This window comes from Camelina sativa, chromosome 20, assembly GCF_000633955.1.
Source record: "Camelina sativa cultivar DH55 chromosome 20, Cs, whole genome shotgun sequence".
Taxonomy (NCBI): Eukaryota; Viridiplantae; Streptophyta; class Magnoliopsida; order Brassicales; family Brassicaceae; genus Camelina; species Camelina sativa.
In genome coordinates this window covers 6779452-6797811 of record NC_025704.1, presented here as the reverse complement: position 1 = coordinate 6797811, position 18360 = coordinate 6779452, and the positions used below count along the sequence as shown (strand labels likewise).

At 34.1% G+C, this 18360-nt stretch overlaps 3 protein-coding genes and 1 long non-coding RNA gene across 4 annotated transcripts; 3 read left to right on the top strand and 1 right to left on the bottom strand.

Moving 5' to 3' along the window:
- LOC104769744 (paired amphipathic helix protein Sin3-like 1) lies at positions 920-2030 on the top strand. The gene is made up of 4 exons (XM_019242198.1): positions 920-977; positions 1085-1130; positions 1516-1638; positions 1756-2030. The coding sequence occupies exons 2-4, from the start codon at positions 1090-1092 to the stop codon at positions 1934-1936; spliced, it is 345 nt and encodes a 114-aa protein (XP_019097743.1). The 5' UTR covers positions 920-977; positions 1085-1089; the 3' UTR covers positions 1937-2030.
- On the top strand, positions 3578-4764 carry LOC104772262 (paired amphipathic helix protein Sin3-like 1). The gene is made up of 4 exons (XM_019242181.1): positions 3578-3641; positions 3758-3803; positions 4179-4301; positions 4424-4764. The coding sequence occupies exons 2-4, from the start codon at positions 3763-3765 to the stop codon at positions 4605-4607; spliced, it is 348 nt and encodes a 115-aa protein (XP_019097726.1). The 5' UTR covers positions 3578-3641; positions 3758-3762; the 3' UTR covers positions 4608-4764.
- On the bottom strand, positions 5132-7072 carry LOC104769743. Its single transcript, XR_764427.2, has 3 exons — positions 6849-7072; positions 5874-5953; positions 5132-5461 (listed from the first exon to the last, which is right to left on the bottom strand). It is a non-coding gene; the product is annotated as an uncharacterized LOC104769743 (long non-coding RNA).
- On the top strand, positions 10841-18359 carry LOC104769741 (paired amphipathic helix protein Sin3-like 2). Its single transcript, XM_010494021.2, has 24 exons — positions 10841-11157; positions 11343-11425; positions 11745-11936; positions 12020-12206; positions 12301-12399; positions 12489-12656; positions 12741-13023; positions 13311-13447; positions 13516-13591; positions 13665-13700; positions 13795-13988; positions 14063-14217; positions 14310-14437; positions 14566-14820; positions 14965-15621; positions 15748-15809; positions 15913-16153; positions 16416-16780; positions 16890-16990; positions 17111-17249; positions 17319-17471; positions 17577-17740; positions 17820-17931; positions 18024-18359. The coding sequence occupies exons 2-24, from the start codon at positions 11349-11351 to the stop codon at positions 18156-18158; spliced, it is 4116 nt and encodes a 1371-aa protein (XP_010492323.1). The 5' UTR covers positions 10841-11157; positions 11343-11348; the 3' UTR covers positions 18159-18359.

Below are 18360 nucleotides of genomic sequence, written 5' to 3'. Positions count from 1 at the left end.
CGCGCAAAAGTGGATAACCGAGCAACTAACCTTCGTTTAACACCCGTTAACATCTGTTAGATTAACTCGTTAGAATAAAACGACGTCATTTTGTTCCTGAATCTTATTCAAATGCAAAACCTAATCCCCAAATTCAAATTACAAAACCCTAAAATCCGAAATCGATTTCTCAAATTCGACTTTATTGTACTCAAATTCTTCTTCTTCTTCTTCACGATTTTGAGATATGAGTTGCAATTCTGGACAATCAAATTGTGAGAACAGAGGATGGGATTGTCGTGGTTTTTCGTCAAAGTGTCATTGCAGCTTAGATTTTGCCATCTACACATCGAGTATGAACCAGAACCCAGGAAAACAGGATTTCGTGTTTATTTAGAGAATTATGGATTAGAGAGTGAAGTGATTTGGGGATTTTTTGGGTTTGTGAAATTAGGGATTAGAGATCGAAGTAATTTGGGGATTTCGAGTTCTAACGGTTAATCTAACAGATGAAACGGGTATTAAACGGAGGTTAGTTGCTCTGTTACCCAATTTTGTGTGATGTGTATTTTGGCGTTTTTAGTAAAATTTGATGTTTAATTAGAGTTGACAACGAAATAAAATGATTTAAATGGCCTAAGGGAAAGTTCAGGGTTTAATTGGTATTTTTGCGTAAGTTCATGATTTAATTGACATTTTTCCCATTCCATATTTGCTAATCAACTGATAGGGTAACCAAAAAAAACAAAAACCCAAAAAAAATTTTAAAAAAAGAAAAAAAACAGAGGAATACTTAAATAAGGCCTAACTTCGGCCTTTAGAAGCCCATTATAGTATTTTTATAGGCCCAAATAAGCTACGAAGAGATAGACATTCCATTTTTGGCCGCCTTTATTTATATCTTCTTCGCCATACACGTTGAGATTTTGCTCTACACATTCGTAGCCTCACATAGGTCACAACGCTTCATCGGATCTGCCTAGAATTTTCTTGTGTATGTAAGTGTTGCTTCTCGATTCTACTCTCATTTCAAAGATCTGACTTGATTTGTTTCCCTTTCCCTGTAATCTCTCTCTAATTACTTATCTTTTGTTTATCCCGGTAGCAATCATGAATCGGACTGGTGATTTAAGTGTAACTTCAAACGTGCAGTGAGTTCGCTTTTCAATTTTCATCGTAACTTTGTTGTTCTATTTCTCTTTCAAAGTCTTTTAAATGTATATGGGTTTCCCTTCAACTAGTTGGTTCTTGACAAAACAACGGGGTTAATTAGGTTTCCTAGTCTTGAATATTTTGTTGTTCATCGTACGTGGGTTGTTTTGAGGCGTAATGATGAATAATAAATTGATATCTACTTTGTTTAAATGGTATTTATAACGTTCTCAGAACATGCGAGTGACACTCTATGAGTCCTTCTTTTGGCTCTTGTGGTTTTCTTGATGTGCATCTATCAGAACATGTTTGTTGGTATTTGGGTTAATTATATGGATTTAAGTAAATTGTTTTGGTAACTAGAGCTTGTTTGCTACAGTACAGGCATGTAAGAACAAGCACATATAGTCAAGCTAGGTTATTCGTTCTGGAAGTGGAAGAGACGTTTCATGATGAAAAGGACAAATTTGAAACCTTCCTTAACATAGTGAAAGAGTGGAAACAAGGGTAAGATCTTGATTTTTATGATTTTTTTCTTTTCTTTTCTGTCTGTGATTGATGTGAATGTATTTTGTTTAGAATCAAATATTTCAAACTAATTAAACCTGGTGATCTTTCTTATAGAAGGAGAGACATGCCTAATTATGCTACTTTCGTTGCTCGAGCGAAGCAGTTGTTTAATGGACACAATAACTTAATCATCAGATTTAACACCTTTTTGCTACGTGAGCATCGAATATCTCTTGAGGATGAGAATGACAGTGAGGAAGAATGCTCAGTTATGTCAACCGCAACAGACTATTGAAATTTCTGGTCATGCAAGGGCACATATGCATACATGTGTTTTCACAAATGGTGACACCAAAAATCTCTAAATTACTCTCTCTCTCTCTCTCTCTCTCTCTCTCTCTCTCTCTCTCTCTCTCTCTCTCTCTCTCTCTCTCTCTCTCTCTCTCTCTCTCTCTCTCTCTCTCTCTCTCTCTCTCTCTCTCTCTCTCTCTCTCTCTCTCTCTCTCTCTCTCTCTCTCTCTCTCTCTCTCTCTCTCTCTCTCTCTCTCTCTCTCTCTCTCTCTCTCTCTCTCTCTCTCTCTCTCTCTCTCTCTCTCTCTCTCTCTCTCTCTCTCTCTCTCTCTCTCTCTCTCTCTCTCTCTCTCTCTCTCTCTCTCTCTCTCTCTCTCTCTCTCTCTCTCTCTCTCTCTCTCTCTCTCTCTCTCTCTCTCTCTCTCTCTCTCTCTCTCTCTCTCTCTCTCTCTCTCTCTCTCTCTCTCTCTCTCTCTCTCTCTCTCTCTCTCTCTCTCTCTCTCTCTCTCTCTCTCTCTCTCTCTCTCTCTCTCTCTCTCTCTCTCTCTCTCTCTCTCTCTCTCTTTTGACTATATTTAAGTTTGATTTTTTTTTCTCCATCTTCTTAAATTTCACTTAAATTTTCTCATAGATATGATTTTAATCAACATCCTTACAAATAGGAATGCACCATTACTTATCTAACTGATCTGTATATAACTGAGTTAATTCAGTACTACATATAACTACTTCGGTTCAGGTGATATTAATTATGTAGGTGATAAAATATCATGTTGATCAAGATTAAATATTACTTCTGCTCTGAATAATTTTATTGTTAAAGATTGAAATCTGAAGAACATGTGAAAAAATATTCAAAAAGTCATCATAGCAGAAGCAACAACCTTATCAAATAAGTATACAGTAAAAGTGTCACAAAATATATATACGAATGTGTAATTCCAATGGCATATTGTTGAAGTATATTTGCTCATAAACTGATACCGTTAAAAAAAGAAGAAGTCCAGAATTAAAAAATTAAAAACAAAGCAACAAAACCAGATGAATACCTAAGTAAAGCCTAAAAAGAACACCAAAGCGTTTCCCTAGTGATTCTTTCTAGGGATCTCTTGTTTTTTTTTTTAAATATATTGTTCGTCATGCATGCGTTATGTTTCTGTGATTATGCTCTATTCTCATCCCAAAGTCGCAACGCTATGGACTCTGCCTATTTTTATCTTGAGTATGTACGTATAGTACTGACTCTGATATGGAGGTGTTTCTCTCGATCTGCTCTCATTTCGACGGAGGAACGGTTGGATCTAACTGGTTTTGTGGCGAATCAAACTCTTTTTCAGAGATTTCAAAATGTTCGGATGATTGTTAAGGCTAATTTCGTTACTTATCGTGGTCCGACGACTAATGGTGAATGGCGGCGGCATATTGTTGCAGTACATTATTATTTGCCCACCCATCTGATATTGTAAAAAAGAACAAAACTCAAAACTTAAAATTTTAAAACAAATAAAAAGAGACAGATGAATACTTAAATAAGGCCTAACCTTGGGCCTATTTATAATATTATTATAGGCCCAAATACGCTACGAAGAGATGGCACTATCTTTAGCCGCCTTTATTTATATCTTGTTCGACATACACGTTGAGATTCTGCTCTACACTCACATAGGTCACAACGCTTCATCGGATCTGCCTACATTTTTCTTGCGTATGTAAGTGTTTCTTCTCGTCTCGATTCTGTTATCATTTTAAAGATCTGACTTGATTTGTTTCATTCCCTATCCCTGTAATCTCTCTCTAATTATTAATCTTTTGTTGATCCCGGCAGCCATAATGAATCGGACTGGTGATTCAAGTGTGGCTTCAAACTTACAGTGAGTTCGCTTTTCAATTTTCATCGTAACTTTGTTGTTCTATTTCTCTTTCAAGTCTTTTAAGTTTATATGGGTTTCCCTTCAACTAGTTGGTTCTTGACAAAACAACGGGGTTAGGTTAGGTTTCCTATAGTCTTGAATTGTGTTGTTGATGGTGGATTGTGTATTGTAATTGACGCGAAATGATGAATAATAATTTGATGTCTACTTTGTTTAAAGAGTATTTATAACGTTCTCAGAACATGCGAGTGACACTCTCTGAGTTCTTCTTTTGGCTCTTGTGGTTTTCTTGATGTGCATGTGTCGGAACATGTTGGTCTTTGGGTTATATATGGGTTTAAGTAAGTTGTATTAACTAGAGCTTGTTTGCTACAGGCCTGTAAGAACAAGAACATTAAGTGAAGCTTTGTCATTCGTTCTGGAAGTGCAAGAGACGTTTCGTGATCAAAGTAACAAATATAAAACCTTCCTCAAGATAGTGAAGGACTGGCAAGAAGAGTAAGATCTTGATTTTTATTATTATCTTTTTTTTTTTGTTTCTTTCTGTGTAATTAATTTGAATGCATTTTGTTAAGGATCAAAGATTTCAAACTAATTAAACATGGTGAGCTTTCTTACAGAAAGAGAGAGAACAGGGTTGATTTTCCTGCTATGGTTGCTCGAGTGAAGGAGGTGTTCAATGGACACAAAAACTTAATCATCGGACTTAACGGATTTTTGCTACCTGCGGATAAAATACCTCTTGATGATGAGGATGACAATGAAGAAGAAGGCTCAGTTATGTCCACCGCAAGACACTATTGAAATTTCTGGTCATGAAGGGCACATGCATACATGCTTTTGCACAAATGGCGACATTCAAAATCTTCAAATTAGTCTCTCTCTATTCAGTTCTTGATGGTTTTATCGAGTATGTTGCTTTGTAATCCATGAGGAAACTTTTGACTGTACTAAAGTTTGATTTTTTTTTTTTCTATCGTCTTAACGTTAACTTAATTTTTCTCATAGATATGATTTTAATCAACATCCTTACAAATAGGAATAGATCATTAATTAATTATCTAACTGATCCTTACATATATAACTGAGTTGATACAGTACATATCACTACTTCGGCTCAGGTGATATTATTTAGGTGATAAAATATGTTGATCAAGATTAAATATTACTTTTCCGCTCTAAATATATATATATTGTTAAAGATTGTATATTTAAAAAAAAATATGAAGAACATATGTGAAAAATATTCAAAGGACAAAAGTCATCATATAGCAGAAGCAACAACTTATCAAATAAAAATGTCACAAAATATATATACCAATATACGATTTCAGGCACACTGTTGCAGTATATTTGCTCATCAACTGATACTTACAAAAAAGAAAAAAGAAAAAAGAAATTAACCAGATGGAATATAGCCTAAACTCTAACTTTAAAAGCTCATCCCTATTATAGTAAAAGAGAAGTACAACTTACACAACGGACAAAAATACCCCTGACGCCAACAACTAAAAACATCAGTGAGAAGGTTAAAAGTGACTTTAGTGTTAGTTCAATCGGGTTTTATTAAAAAACAAACCCGAAATTTCAAAATCGGATATACTTGACAAAAGGTGGGCTTTATCTGGGTTTCATAGACTTTTATGGGCTCCAAACATCTATAAAGAATATAAAAAACATGTAAAAACGACATTAGTTGGGTTTCCATATAATAATTTACCTCTATATCACGAATAATAACCCTGAAATTTTGCAAAAAGAAATCTCATATAAAAAATATCACAAAAACAAAGCCACTCATTACGCTAAACAATCTCTTCAATATACTAAAAAGATACTAATCCGGGTTGCAAATTTGCAAGCTATCCATAACTGCTTTTTATATTCCCTAATTCGAATAATAGAGAAAAAGTATAATTAATTACACCTATAAACAATAGCTTGACTCACGGTAATTGGATATTTGATGAATATCCCCTAAAATATACGAACAATATTTTACCTAATTGTTCATAAGTAATTCCTCCCTATAAATATAATTGTAGTATCAAAAGGTCCAATACACCATACCTTACCAATACAAAGCCGTCCGCAGATTGATACACCGCCAACTCAACATCAATCTTCCTCCAAAACTTTTGTGCTACAATCTGGTAAGATATGATTAGCCGTGTTTGAGTTAACATTTTCAAATAAATAAAACAGCTTGAATTTCAATAACGTAAATCTGAAACTGTTGTATATGAATTTTCACAGGTTCAGAGAATGTCTATAATGGATCTAATTTGAATAGTAATGTTTGTACCGGACCCTATACTCAATCTTCTGGTGCCATGTTCGCAAGAGCCAAAAACAGACTAAATGCTTTTAGAAGAGATAATGTTTCCAGTAAAGAACAAACGACTGTCAAGAAGAAAGCAAATTGTGAGTATAACTCACCAAAACCAATTACTTGGTTAACTATACTTATTTGATTAGTGTTCTTTTACTAATATTGGGATTTATGCAGATCATGATGATCATTCAGCATATGTGTTTGATCGGTCTTCTAGCATATTATCTCAGTCATCAGATGATAATGCCGATATGCAACTAAGAAATTTAGAAGAGGAATTTAATGAGACTATTTGGAGTAACTCATCTGATGGTATAGGTTTTACTATCCTAACAATAAAATAGTAATAAAATGTAAACATATTTGATGATCATGTAAACTGTAAAATGCAGATGAATCTATCTATGATGAGGAGCAGTCTTATTATTTGACTAGCAGCGATGAAGATATCCCGAATGCGTACATCTCTCATGATGATGAAGCATTTGACTTATGTGAAATGGAGGTCTCAATAACAGAGAAGACACCAGCTACGACTAAAGGAAGAATTAATCAAAAACACAATGGCAAAACAGGTACTATAAGACATTATTGATTATGCTAATTTGGGAAGTTAATATAACCAGATCAATTCAAACTGTTCAATTTTGCAGAATACTTTGACCATGGTGACCCATTAGATATTGTAACTCTGTAGATTATAAACTAACCTTCCTGTTTCTCCTTTCCAAACATAGACTCTATTGTAATATACTGGACTGCATGAAAGTACATCTCATTTGATTTCCTGCAGTTTTGTGTAAATCAAATTAAGCAACACGTTTAGATTCTTCCAAATAAAACAATGAAACATGTTTTAGGAAAACCACTACTTATCTTATGGATACTATGATGTCTTCATATATATCCTTCGGTTTGATTGTCTATTCATCAACATATACTGCATAAAATGTAAAATATGTCAAGTAATCATATACAAAATACTGTAAATATATACAACTATACAAGTATTTTTTTTGGCTACACAATTATGTTTTTCAAATATAAGATCGATTTTTTTGGATTCATATAGGGTAAGAGGTCCTATGTAATCGAAAAATATAAAGAAAATCAACTGAGAATATAAAACAACTTACCAATCCAATTGAGTTGATTAATTGATCCGGGAAAGTATGTGGGCGAAACTGAATCAATCCGATTGACACTTTTATCAACCCCATAAACCCACCGAATTGCTTTAGAGTAATTGGTTGTGTAAACATGTCGGATTTAACAGCTCTACGAAAAAGATTTGGAAGATTGTTAGATTTGGGATCTTTGGTTGATCGAATGGAAAAATGAAGAGGAAACGATGAAAGATGTTTTCTTTGATCGAAGAAATGTTGTAAAATCGATTCATTTTCCTGTTATCAAGATAGAGGTTTTTTTTTAGAAAAAGGTTATCCTAAAAAGCCAACGTAGCCCACATCAAAAATTTCTGGAAAACTAAACGGAGACCCAATTTTTTAGGTGTATCAATAAAAACATATTGCCCAATTTATGTTACTCAAAAATTATAACATATTTTGGAAAACCACTATTAAAAGTCATATACATACACTATTAAAAACCACTTTTGTACTTAAAATTACTTATATATAATATGATCAACACATTTATATATAATATGGTCAGCACATTCAGGGTATACATTCAGCATATATAGTGATGCCTAGAAAAATAAATACATAGTAGTATTATGTACATATTAATTTTTATAAACAAAAACTTTTAAAATAATATTCGGCAACCACGTCGTAAGTATATTATTATTTCATTCTATTTATATTTCGTCTCATTACATATTTCACTAACCAGTTTCTTAGAATTGTATATTAAACAGATAGCATAACATCTTATATATTTTTATCTACTCTAACTACACTAAAACAATCCCCCGCGCTGTAACGCGGGTCCGATCCTAGTTAATTAGTAATTACAGTGTTGAAAAAAAACTCATTAATTACAGTATTACTAAGAGACATCCCATGTAACTTTTTTCATAAAACTATAGTATAATAATAAAAGTATTGTTATATATTTTTGAAAACGTTATTGTTTGAGAGAGTATTTACTTTTAATATTGTAATTGTTTGGTAAATTTACATATTTTTTTAGATACTAATTATTTTAGAATGTTACAATATTTTAATTTGTCTGCTGCTTATTACAGTTTTAATTATTGTTAATTATATTTGCATCATTATTTTGTGAAATATTTTGAAGTAGTGATTATAATATTGTAGTTGTGAGCAAATAAAATTTATTAATTTATCAACCACATAAATTTAGTTTACCAACCTGCCGTTGTGGAATATTAAATACACATTTTTTCTTCATAGATTTAGTAATATATATTCATTAAAAAAAACAAATTATGCATATACAATTCTACATATTTATTAATCATATATATATTATATGATAATTTAAAACAATTTGTAAATGAAAAAGATAGATAATAGGAGAATCATAATTTAAAACCTTAACCAAATATTTCAAATATAGTTATTAAAAATAATCATATTATATACTTCAATATAAAATGATAATTCAAATTAATTTGTAAATGAAATAAAACAAAAACAATAAGAGAATCATAATTCAAATTCTTAACAAAATCCAAATATAATTATTAAAAATAATCATATTGTATACTTAGATATAAAATCTTAGTTTTTTTTTTTAAATTCTGATTGGTTTACATTTTTTTAAAGTTAGTTAGTAATTTTCGTCTATAACTATTTAGTGAGAGAATGTAACTTTTTAAAAACTAATAATTATTTCAAAGATTTTATTAGTCTAATATTTTAGTTACATATTTAAATAATTATTAGTTTATATATTTGGAACATTAAACACACATTTTTTTCTTCATAGATTGAGTAATATATCTTCATTTTCAAAATTCAAATGACAACATATGCAGAAAAAAATATACATATTTATTAATCAGATGTATTATATGATAATTAAAAAAAATTGTAAATAAAATAAAAGAAAGATAGTAGGAGAATTATAATTTAAAATCTTAACAAATCTTCTAAATATAGTTATTAAAAATAGTTATATTATATACTTAGATATAAAAAATGATAATTCAAAACAATTTGTAAATGAAATAAAAGTAAAGATTATAGGATAATCATTATATAAAATCTTAACAAAATCTTTCAAATATAGTTATTAAAAATGATCATATTGTATGATTAGATATAAAATGAAAATTCAAATTAAAACAACATGTAAATGAAATAAAAGAAAGATAATAGGATATTCATTATTTAAAATTTTGACAAAATCTTTCAAATATAGTTATTAAAAATAATCATATTGTATATTTGGATATAAAATCTTAGTTTTTAAATTCTGATTGCTTTTACAAAAAAATTTTAAACTAATAATTATTTCAAATTTTTTATTAGTCTAATGTTTAAATTACATATTTAACTTTACTGAAATATTAAATATTTGTCTTAATTCAGCTCTCACTGTTCTTTCTTCTTGATTCAGCTCTCACTTCAAAGATCCGAGTTATTAGTTTCGTATATCTTTCTCTCTATTCTCTCTGAAAGTGAGTCGCTTTGTGATACAGCCTCCGTTGGGCTCCCAATCTCTCTTAAATCTTTTTGGCTCAGAATTATTAATATTCTCTATAACCAATAACGTCAAATTTAGTCTCAGTTCAATGTCGATTCAAGTTTAAACTTAAACTGTAATGCCTCTTTATCCATGAATTCATTCTCCTTTGGTAAAGAAGGAATTACATTATCAATCAGTGGTTTAAATAATTTTTACTTCTGCTCAGGAATATGAATGTTTATTCTCATAGATTAAAAAAAAATAATCTCTGAAGTCTGACATGTGAATTTTATTCAAAAGATCATCATAGCAGAAGTAAGTTTTTTTCCAAAACAAAGTAAATCAATCAATCAGCTTATAGATTAAAAAAAAAACTATATACAATTTGGCTCTCATTAAAGTATAATTTTATCTTTCATACTTAAGTTTTAATCAGAATAGCGTATACTGCCAATTAGGCAAAGTAATCACAGAGCCCATAAAACAAAAAAACCAAAAAAATTGAAGATTGAAAAAAAACAAAACTATAAAAGAGAGATCAGAGGTGGTTAAAAAGTCTCGGTCACGGTTAATCTGAAACACGGACCAATATGTTATTCATCACTTCTCTCTTATATATCTATATATCTCTAATCCTAATTGTAATAGATCAAAAACGAAATCTAAAGATAAAGAGAAACAAAAAAAAAGTTAAGATCGATCATCAGAGACTTAAATACTAAGAATCATATAGATTATCTCCTTCATATTGTTGCAGTATTTGCTCATCACCTGATCTCACCCACTACTACGAAACCAAAAGAACAAAAACACGAATCTAAAAACTAATAAAAACACAGAAGGGAGAAAAAAAAGATGTATGAACAAGAACTTAGATCGACGACGATGATGTCTGTAGCTGTAATGTTTATCTCCTCTTTTTATATATATATTTCTTTGGGGTTCGCTGAAAGAAAACCCTAATTTACCTAAACGAATATTGTTAATGGGCCTTTTTACTAAACCCATTATAATATTTAAGGCCCAGAAAAAAGGAATAACTCAATAACACATTATTATTTTGTTTGGTGCGGCTGATTGATTTTTACAGAAAAACAAAGAAGAAAGGTGCCGGGGGAGGGCTAATTCATTCCGTCGTTGTTTCTTCTTCTTCTTCCTTCTTCCTTCTTCCTCCTTATTCGACTTTCTCAGTCGTAGCAGCAAAAAAAAAAAAAAAAAAATTTCTCTCTTTCATTAATTCTGATTTCAACTCTATTTTCATCGGAATTCCTCTTCGGGGTTTGTGGAATTTTTAAGTTTCGCCGGAATTTGATCGGAACTGTTTCTTCTCGATTCTGCTCTGAGAGATCTGAGTGATTCATAGAGTCGTATCTCTGGGGAAATCTGGAGCGCGACTAAGTAGGTTTCATTAACTTCATCTGAATTCTCCTTTCTTTTTGTGTTTCTCAGTAATGGAGTTTCTAATTTGGGATTTATGGGTTTACCTTCTCTGTTTTTATTCACTTGAGATTTTCGAAGTTTTTTTTTGTACCTAATTGATGATCTTTCGTGATTTTTTTTTTGTTTTCTTTTTTCACTTTCAGGTAGCAATGAAGCGGATTAGGGATGATCTTTACGCAACCGGGTCTCAATTCAAACGTCCTTCGGGCTCTTCTCGTGGCGAATCGTGAGTTCCCTTTTTTTTCACCGACTTTGAAATTCAAGTCGACACATTATGTTTTTTGATTCCCTTTCAAAAAAAAAAAAAAAGTCTTTGAATTTTCTAGGTGAAAGTGATCAAGTTTACTAATCTTGATTTGTGAGGTTTGTGAACTTTCTTATTACTTGCTGTAAGAAGAAACTTAATTTTTCATCCCATGCAATTTTCTGACATTTAGATCAGGGGAGTCTAGTTTTTGGTTCAAGACTATCTTAAACACTTTTTATTGATTTCTGGGTTCTTTGAATGAAATGTACCAAGTGATTTAGAGCTTGTTTTGGCGCAGATATGGGCAATCTCCAGTACCTGGAAACGGTGGAACTGGAGGAGGGAGCATTGCTGACGGCGAAGTTAGCAATCAGAAATTGACAACCGATGATGCTTTGACCTACTTAAAGGAAGTTAAGGAGATGTTTCAAGATCAAAGGGACAAATATGATATGTTCCTTGAGGTTATGAAAGACTTTAAGGCACAAAGGTTTGATCTTTCTTTCCTATTAAGATTGAATTTTTTTTTTTGTCTGATGCATCTAGAATCATTCTTCATCTTGCATTTTACAGGACCGATACATCTGGTGTGATTGCACGAGTCAAGGAGTTGTTTAAGGGGCATAACAATTTGATTTTTGGGTTTAATACGTTTTTGCCCAAGGGGTTTGAAATAACACTTGATGAAGAAGAAGAAGAGCCTCCACCTAGGAAAACTGTTGAATTTGAAGAAGCCATCAGTTTTGTAAATAAAATTAAGGTCAAAGGAGGAATTTTTTTCGTATGTTGTTTATCATTTTAGGTGCCCTTACACCTAGTGTCTCATTGTATCTGTCTCTTTCTCATCACTGCAGAAACGGTTCCAGCACGATGAACTTGTCTATAGGTCTTTCCTGGACATCTTAAATATGTATCGGAAGGATAATAAGGACATCACTGAGGTGTACAATGAGGTAATGCCGCACTGAAGTGACTATATCTCTCCTATACTGTCACATTAAATTTTCTCTATATTTTTTTAGCTCTAATATCTGTTTGTTAGGTTTCTACTCTTTTTGAGGACCACTCGGATTTGCTTGAAGAGTTTACTAGGTTTTTGCCAGACTCATTGGCCCCTCATACAGCAGCCCAGTTACTCCGGAGTCAGGCCCAACGGTATGATGACCGAAGATCTGGCCCTCCTCTTGTGCGTAGAATGTTTATGGACAAGGTATGGTATTGGTTACATTTTTTCCTGGTTCTGTTATTGTTTTCATGTCTCTCTTTTCTGTGCTGATACGTTTTCCATCATCAGGATCGTCGACGAGAAAGGGTTGTTGCTTCTTGGGGTGACCGTGATCATAGTGTTGACCGTTCTGACCTTAATGATGATAAAGCAACGGTTAAAATGCACAGAGATCAGAGGAAACGTATTGATAAGGATAATAGAGAAAGGAGAAGCCGTGATTTCGAAGATGGAGAAGCAGAGCAAGATAACTTGCAACATTTTTCAGAGAAAAGGAAGTCATCTCGAAAAGCTGAGGGTTTTGAAGCTTATTCTGGTCCTGCTTCGAATTCTGAGAAAAACAATCTAAAAAGTAAGCGACTGTTAGTTATATGTAGAACCAACAACTTTTCTGTTATTAAGGCTCCAAAATTTCAGTGCTCTATAGAGGAAAGTAATGACATGCACATGCTAAAACATCTCTAAACTATCAGTCTATCATCATGTCCAATATATAAGTTGATGGATTGAGTTAAATTATGTGGATAGTATAAAATGTTGATTTTCTAGTCAACAGATATGTTCTGGTGCATCTGGTCTTTTCTTTTTCTTCTGATACTTACAATATGATTTGTTTTGTACGTACTTTCATTGTGTTAGGCATGTGCAACCAAGCATTTGTGTTTTGTGAGAAAGTCAAGGAGAGATTATGCAGTCAAGAGGATTACCAGTCATTCTTGAGGTGTCTCAATATATTTAGCAAGGGAATTATCCAAAAGAAAGATCTGCAGAATTTGGTAGGTCTACAAATAGCTTTGGTGTTGACGTTGATTTTCTCTTAACGCCACTCTCTTTCATTTTTTAGGTTTCAGATCTACTTGGAAAATTCCCTGATCTCATGGATGAGTTCAATCAGTTCTTCGAACGTTGTGAGAGTATTGGTATTTATGATTGCCTACTGTCTTTTTACTAACTAGGTTATCTAGCTGTTTCTGATCATCATCCTTTTTGCAGATGGTTTCCAGCACCTCGCTGGTGTTATGAGCAAAAGTATGCAACTGTGTCTTGTCTTCTTGTCTACACGTATGCATATCTCTTCTACGTTATAGGGGATTACTAACTCTGCTTGTTACACTTGCTGCAGAATCACTTAGCAGTGAAGAACAAGTATCTAGGTCAGTTAAGGGGGAGGAAAAAGAAAGAGAACACAAACGCGACCTTGAGGCTGCTAAGGAAAAGGAGCGATCCAAGGACAAGTACATGGGGAAATCTATTCAAGAGCTTGATCTATCTGATTGTGAGCGTTGCACTCCTAGCTACCGGCTTCTCCCTCCAGATGTAATAAGATTTTCAGAGTTCTATATTGCATCTGTGGCATTTGAAATGTACTTACTATTATACCTCATTTGCAGTATCCGACACCGTCGGTGCGCCACAGACAAAAATCAGGAGCTGCTGTGTTAAATGATCACTGGGTTTCTGTCACTTCAGGAAGTGAAGACTACTCTTTCAAACACATGCGCAGAAACCAGTATGAAGAAAGCTTGTTTAGATGTGAAGATGATAGGTATGTTTACAAGAAGTAGTACTCTTATGATAGCTTTGTAGTCTTAAGTAATTTGTATGTTATAATTGTTGTTTACTTGTTTTCTGATACAGATTTGAGTTAGATATGTTGTTGGAATCTGTGGGATCTGCTGCCAAAAGTACAGAAGAATTGTTGAATATCATCATTGAGAAGAAAATAAGTTTAGAGGGCTCCTTCCGGATTGAAGACCACTTATCAGGTCTGTAGGCGTTTATTTCTCTGGGACTTTTAGTAATTATAGTTCTCGCCTTTCCATCTCTCTTCCCTTATCTTTGAGCCCTCATATCTTTGTCTTACACTTGCCATTTTCTTATTGACTTACTACAGCCCTTAATTTAAGGTGCATAGAGAGGCTTTATGGTGACCATGGTCTTGACGTGACAGACATGATACGTAAGAATCCAGCCTCTGCTCTTCCTGTAATTCTAACTCGATTGAAGCAGAAACAAGATGAATGGACAAAATGCCGGGAAGGTTTTAATGTTGTCTGGGCGGATGTGTATGCGAAAAACCATTACAAATCACTTGATCACCGGAGCTTCTATTTTAAGCAGCAAGATTCCAAGAACTTGAGTGCAAAAGGCAAGTAAACTCTTGGAACGTGTTCAGTGTATATAAGTAACCAATACGATTCTTCTTATCGCATACATTCATCTGTCATGTCTATTCCTGCATTTATTTATGTGTTCTCATAAACTTTTTATTTAATCCTTGGTTGAATTTCAGCGCTGGTGTCTGAAATCAAGGACCTGAAAGAGAAGTCTCAAAAAGAAGATGATGTTCTTCTGTCTATATCTGCTGGTTACAGACAACCAATAATTACTCAACTCGAGTACGAATATATCGACAGAACTATTCATGAAGATCTGTTCAAGTTAGTCCAATTTTCGTGTGAGGAGATATGTTCTTCAAAAGAGCAGATCGGTAAAGTTCTGAGGCTCTGGGCTAATTTCGTGGAGCTGATGCTTGGTGTTCCATCCAGGGCCAAGGGGTCAGATTCTGTTGAAGTAGTTGTAGAAACCAAGCATCACAGTGCATTTACAAGCAAGGCGGCTAATGTGAGTTCTGACGCGATAGGTTTGGTTTCCAGGAAACTAAACTTGGCTGCTAATGGAGATGAGCATGCTTCATCTGGGGTCTCCAAAAATGGCAGGACTGGTTTGTTGAATAAGGATTCTTCAGGGAAAGAAATTCGTAAGGATGTTGATCCTGCTAATAAAGATGTTGCCACCTGTGCTGAAAACCCCCAAAAAGATCAAGAAATTGGAAATGGAGCTGATAAAGGATCTGGAGATGTTGATGAAAGAGTAGCGACGTCATGTGCAGCTGTCCCAAGTGCGGTAGAAAACAATAATGGCAAAGTCAGAAGCGGAGACTCGTCAGGTATCTTCAGGATTGAACTTCAAACCTTTTTCTTCAGTTTGTGTGCAATACCTACCTTAACGTGTCTTGCGCTTTACATACCTACCTTAACGTGTCTTGCGCTTTACTTTTATTTTCAATGTTCAGAGGGCATTTTATCCAAACCAAGTGAAGCTATAGATAAAGTTGATACCATTCAACGTACGCAGGTACTGTATGCAGTTTCACACTTGTACTATATGTTCGTAATTGTCTATTCTGCTTGTTTTGGACTCTTCTGACCATTCTCTTTGTTCCTGGCCATTTCTCTAGGGAGACGCTATTGGCAGAACTATAGTTTCAGCAAATGGAGTGCAGTCAGATGCTTCTAAAGCCAACAGTAATTATGATGAATCTGGTGGTCCAGCCAAAATTGAGAAGGAGGAAGGTGAATTATCACCTATTGGTGATTCTGAAGACAACTTTGTTGTTTATGAAGATCATGATGTGAATGCTACTGCCAAACCAGAACATATAGTTGAAGCTGAAGGAGAAAATGATGAGGATGCTGACGGTGAGGATGGTGATGATGCTTCAGAAGCTGGTGAGGATGCGTCGGGAACTGAATCTATTGGTGATGAATGTTCACAGGAAGATAATGGCGTGGAGGAAGAGGGTGAGCATGATGAGATTGATGGTAAAGCTGAAAGTGAAGGAGAGGCAGAGGGAATGGAGTCACATCTTATAGAAGAAGACAAAGGGTTGTTTCCATCATCAGAACGAGTTCTATTATCCGTNTGTGAATGCTACTGCCAAACCAGAACATATAGTTGAAGCTGAAGAAGAAAATGATGAGGATGCTGACGGTGAGGATGGTGATGATGCTTCAGAAGCTGGTGAGGATGCGTCGGGAACTGAATCTATTGGTGATGAATGTTCACAGGAAGATAATGGCGTGGAGGAAGAGGGTGAGCATGATGAGATTGATGGTAAAGCTGAAAGTGAAGGAGAGGCAGAGGGAATGGAGTCACATCTTATAGAAGAAGACAAAGGGTTGTTTCCATCATCAGAACGAGTTCTATTATCCGTTAAGCCTCTTTCAAAGCATGTTGCTGCAGCGGCGTTGCTTGATGAGAGAAACAAAGAATGCAGAGTTTTCTACGCGAATGAAGACTTTTATGTTCTTTTCAGGCTTCATCGAGTAAGTGCAATCGTTTCTTATGATATGATTTCTCAGATTGAAGTCTGAAAACATGTTTTACCTTGAAAAGGTTTAGTAATTATTTTTAACTGGGTTTGGATTTCCACAGTTCCTGTACGAGAGAATTTTGTCTGCAAAAAGATATTGCACAGGAGGTGAAACGAAACTGAGAAACACGAAAGATAAAAATTCACCAGATCATTATGCAAGGTAGATATCTTAACCTATGGATTTAGATATAGAATTGGTCCACTGCTTATGTTACTATGCAAGTTCTTTATTCAGTTCAATAAAAAAGAACTCATAAACTCGTATTTGTATGTTCTGCAGGTTTATGAATGCTCTGTTTAGTCTGCTTAATGGCTCAACTGATAATTCCAAGTTTGAGGATGAATGCCGAGCTATTATTGGAAACCAGTCATATGTTTTATTCACCCTGGAGAAACTGATATACAAATTGGTTAAACAGGTAATGATCATTTTTACTTTTCAACAATACATTCTTTCTAAAATTCTAACTTCATTTCATCTGTTGCAGCTTCAAGCTGTTGTAGCTGACGATATGGACAATAAGCTTCTTCAGTTGTATGAGTATGAGAATTCCCGGAAACATGGTAGGGTAATTGACTCTGTATATTATGAAAACGCTAGGATCCTCCTTCACGAGGAAAACATATATCGGTTGGAATGTGTAAGAACCCTAAACCAATTCTCAGCTTTCTCCTTCATTATTGAGGAAGAATGCTGACTCATTGAGCCTGAACTTGTTTTTTTTCCTGTGTATTCATATATGCAGTCTTCCTCTCCACCTTGTTTGTCAATCCAGCTTATGGATAACATAACCGAAAAGCCCGAGGCTTCTGCAGTTACCATGGATCCCACTTTTGCAAGTTATTTGAAAAATGAGTTTCTCTCCAACTCATCAGGGAAGAAAGAGCTACAAGACATTGTATTACAAAGGTATGTTGAGTTTCAGTAGCTTTCACACCTTTCACTACCCACATATAATAAATGCAAGTCTTTTATTGTGTGTGTGCAGGAACATCCGTGGATACAGCGGTCTGGATGATCTTGCAGTAGCTTGCAAGGCCATGGAAGGTGTACAAGTAATCAATGGCCTTGAGTGCAAGATGTCTTGCTCTTCCTATAAGGTAACAATAGATACTGATCTTCAACCAAACTACTGAGTTTTCTTGTTTTCAGAATCTAGCTCTTATGTGATTCGCAACATCTCGTGTTGTAGATTTCGTATGTTTTGGACACAGAGGATTTCTTCCACAGGAAGAAGAAACAGAAGAAGAGCACGAACTTGTCACTGGATAAATCATCACAAAATAGAATAGAAAGATTCCACAGGTTTCTCTCAGCTTCAATATAACAACAGCAAGAACAGCATAACTTTCATCTTCTCTATTACTTCAACACAACAAGGAAGGTTAAAGTCGGACCAAGTTCTCTCTGCAACTTTCCCAGAGAAAAAAATGTGTCAATATTTTCTCGTTCTATGGAGAAGATCCTCCTTGCACAGTAGTAGTGTGTATTTTCTAATTTTTATCTTGATTTTAGGTGAAAAAAAATGT

Bases quoted from the DNA above. Each gene is read 5' to 3' on its own strand.
- LOC104769744 (XM_019242198.1), top strand. From the start codon at position 1,090: ATGAATCGGACTGGTGATTTAAGTGTAACTTCAAACGTGCA. The intron at 1,131-1,515 runs GTGAGTTCGCTT...GCTACAGTACAG, and splicing joins AGTGTAACTTCAAACGTGCA to GCATGTAAGAACAAGCACAT. The intron at 1,639-1,755 runs GTAAGATCTTGA...TCTTTCTTATAG, and splicing joins GTGAAAGAGTGGAAACAAGG to AAGGAGAGACATGCCTAATT.
- LOC104772262 (XM_019242181.1), top strand. From the start codon at position 3,763: ATGAATCGGACTGGTGATTCAAGTGTGGCTTCAAACTTACA. The intron at 3,804-4,178 runs GTGAGTTCGCTT...TGTTTGCTACAG, and splicing joins AGTGTGGCTTCAAACTTACA to GCCTGTAAGAACAAGAACAT. The intron at 4,302-4,423 runs GTAAGATCTTGA...GCTTTCTTACAG, and splicing joins GTGAAGGACTGGCAAGAAGA to AAAGAGAGAGAACAGGGTTG.
- LOC104769741 (XM_010494021.2), top strand. From the start codon at position 11,349: ATGAAGCGGATTAGGGATGATCTTTACGCAACCGGGTCTCAATTCAAA. The intron at 13,701-13,794 runs GTATGCAACTGT...CACTTGCTGCAG, and splicing joins CGCTGGTGTTATGAGCAAAA to AATCACTTAGCAGTGAAGAA. The intron at 17,741-17,819 runs GTATGTTGAGTT...GTGTGTGTGCAG, and splicing joins CAAGACATTGTATTACAAAG to GAACATCCGTGGATACAGCG.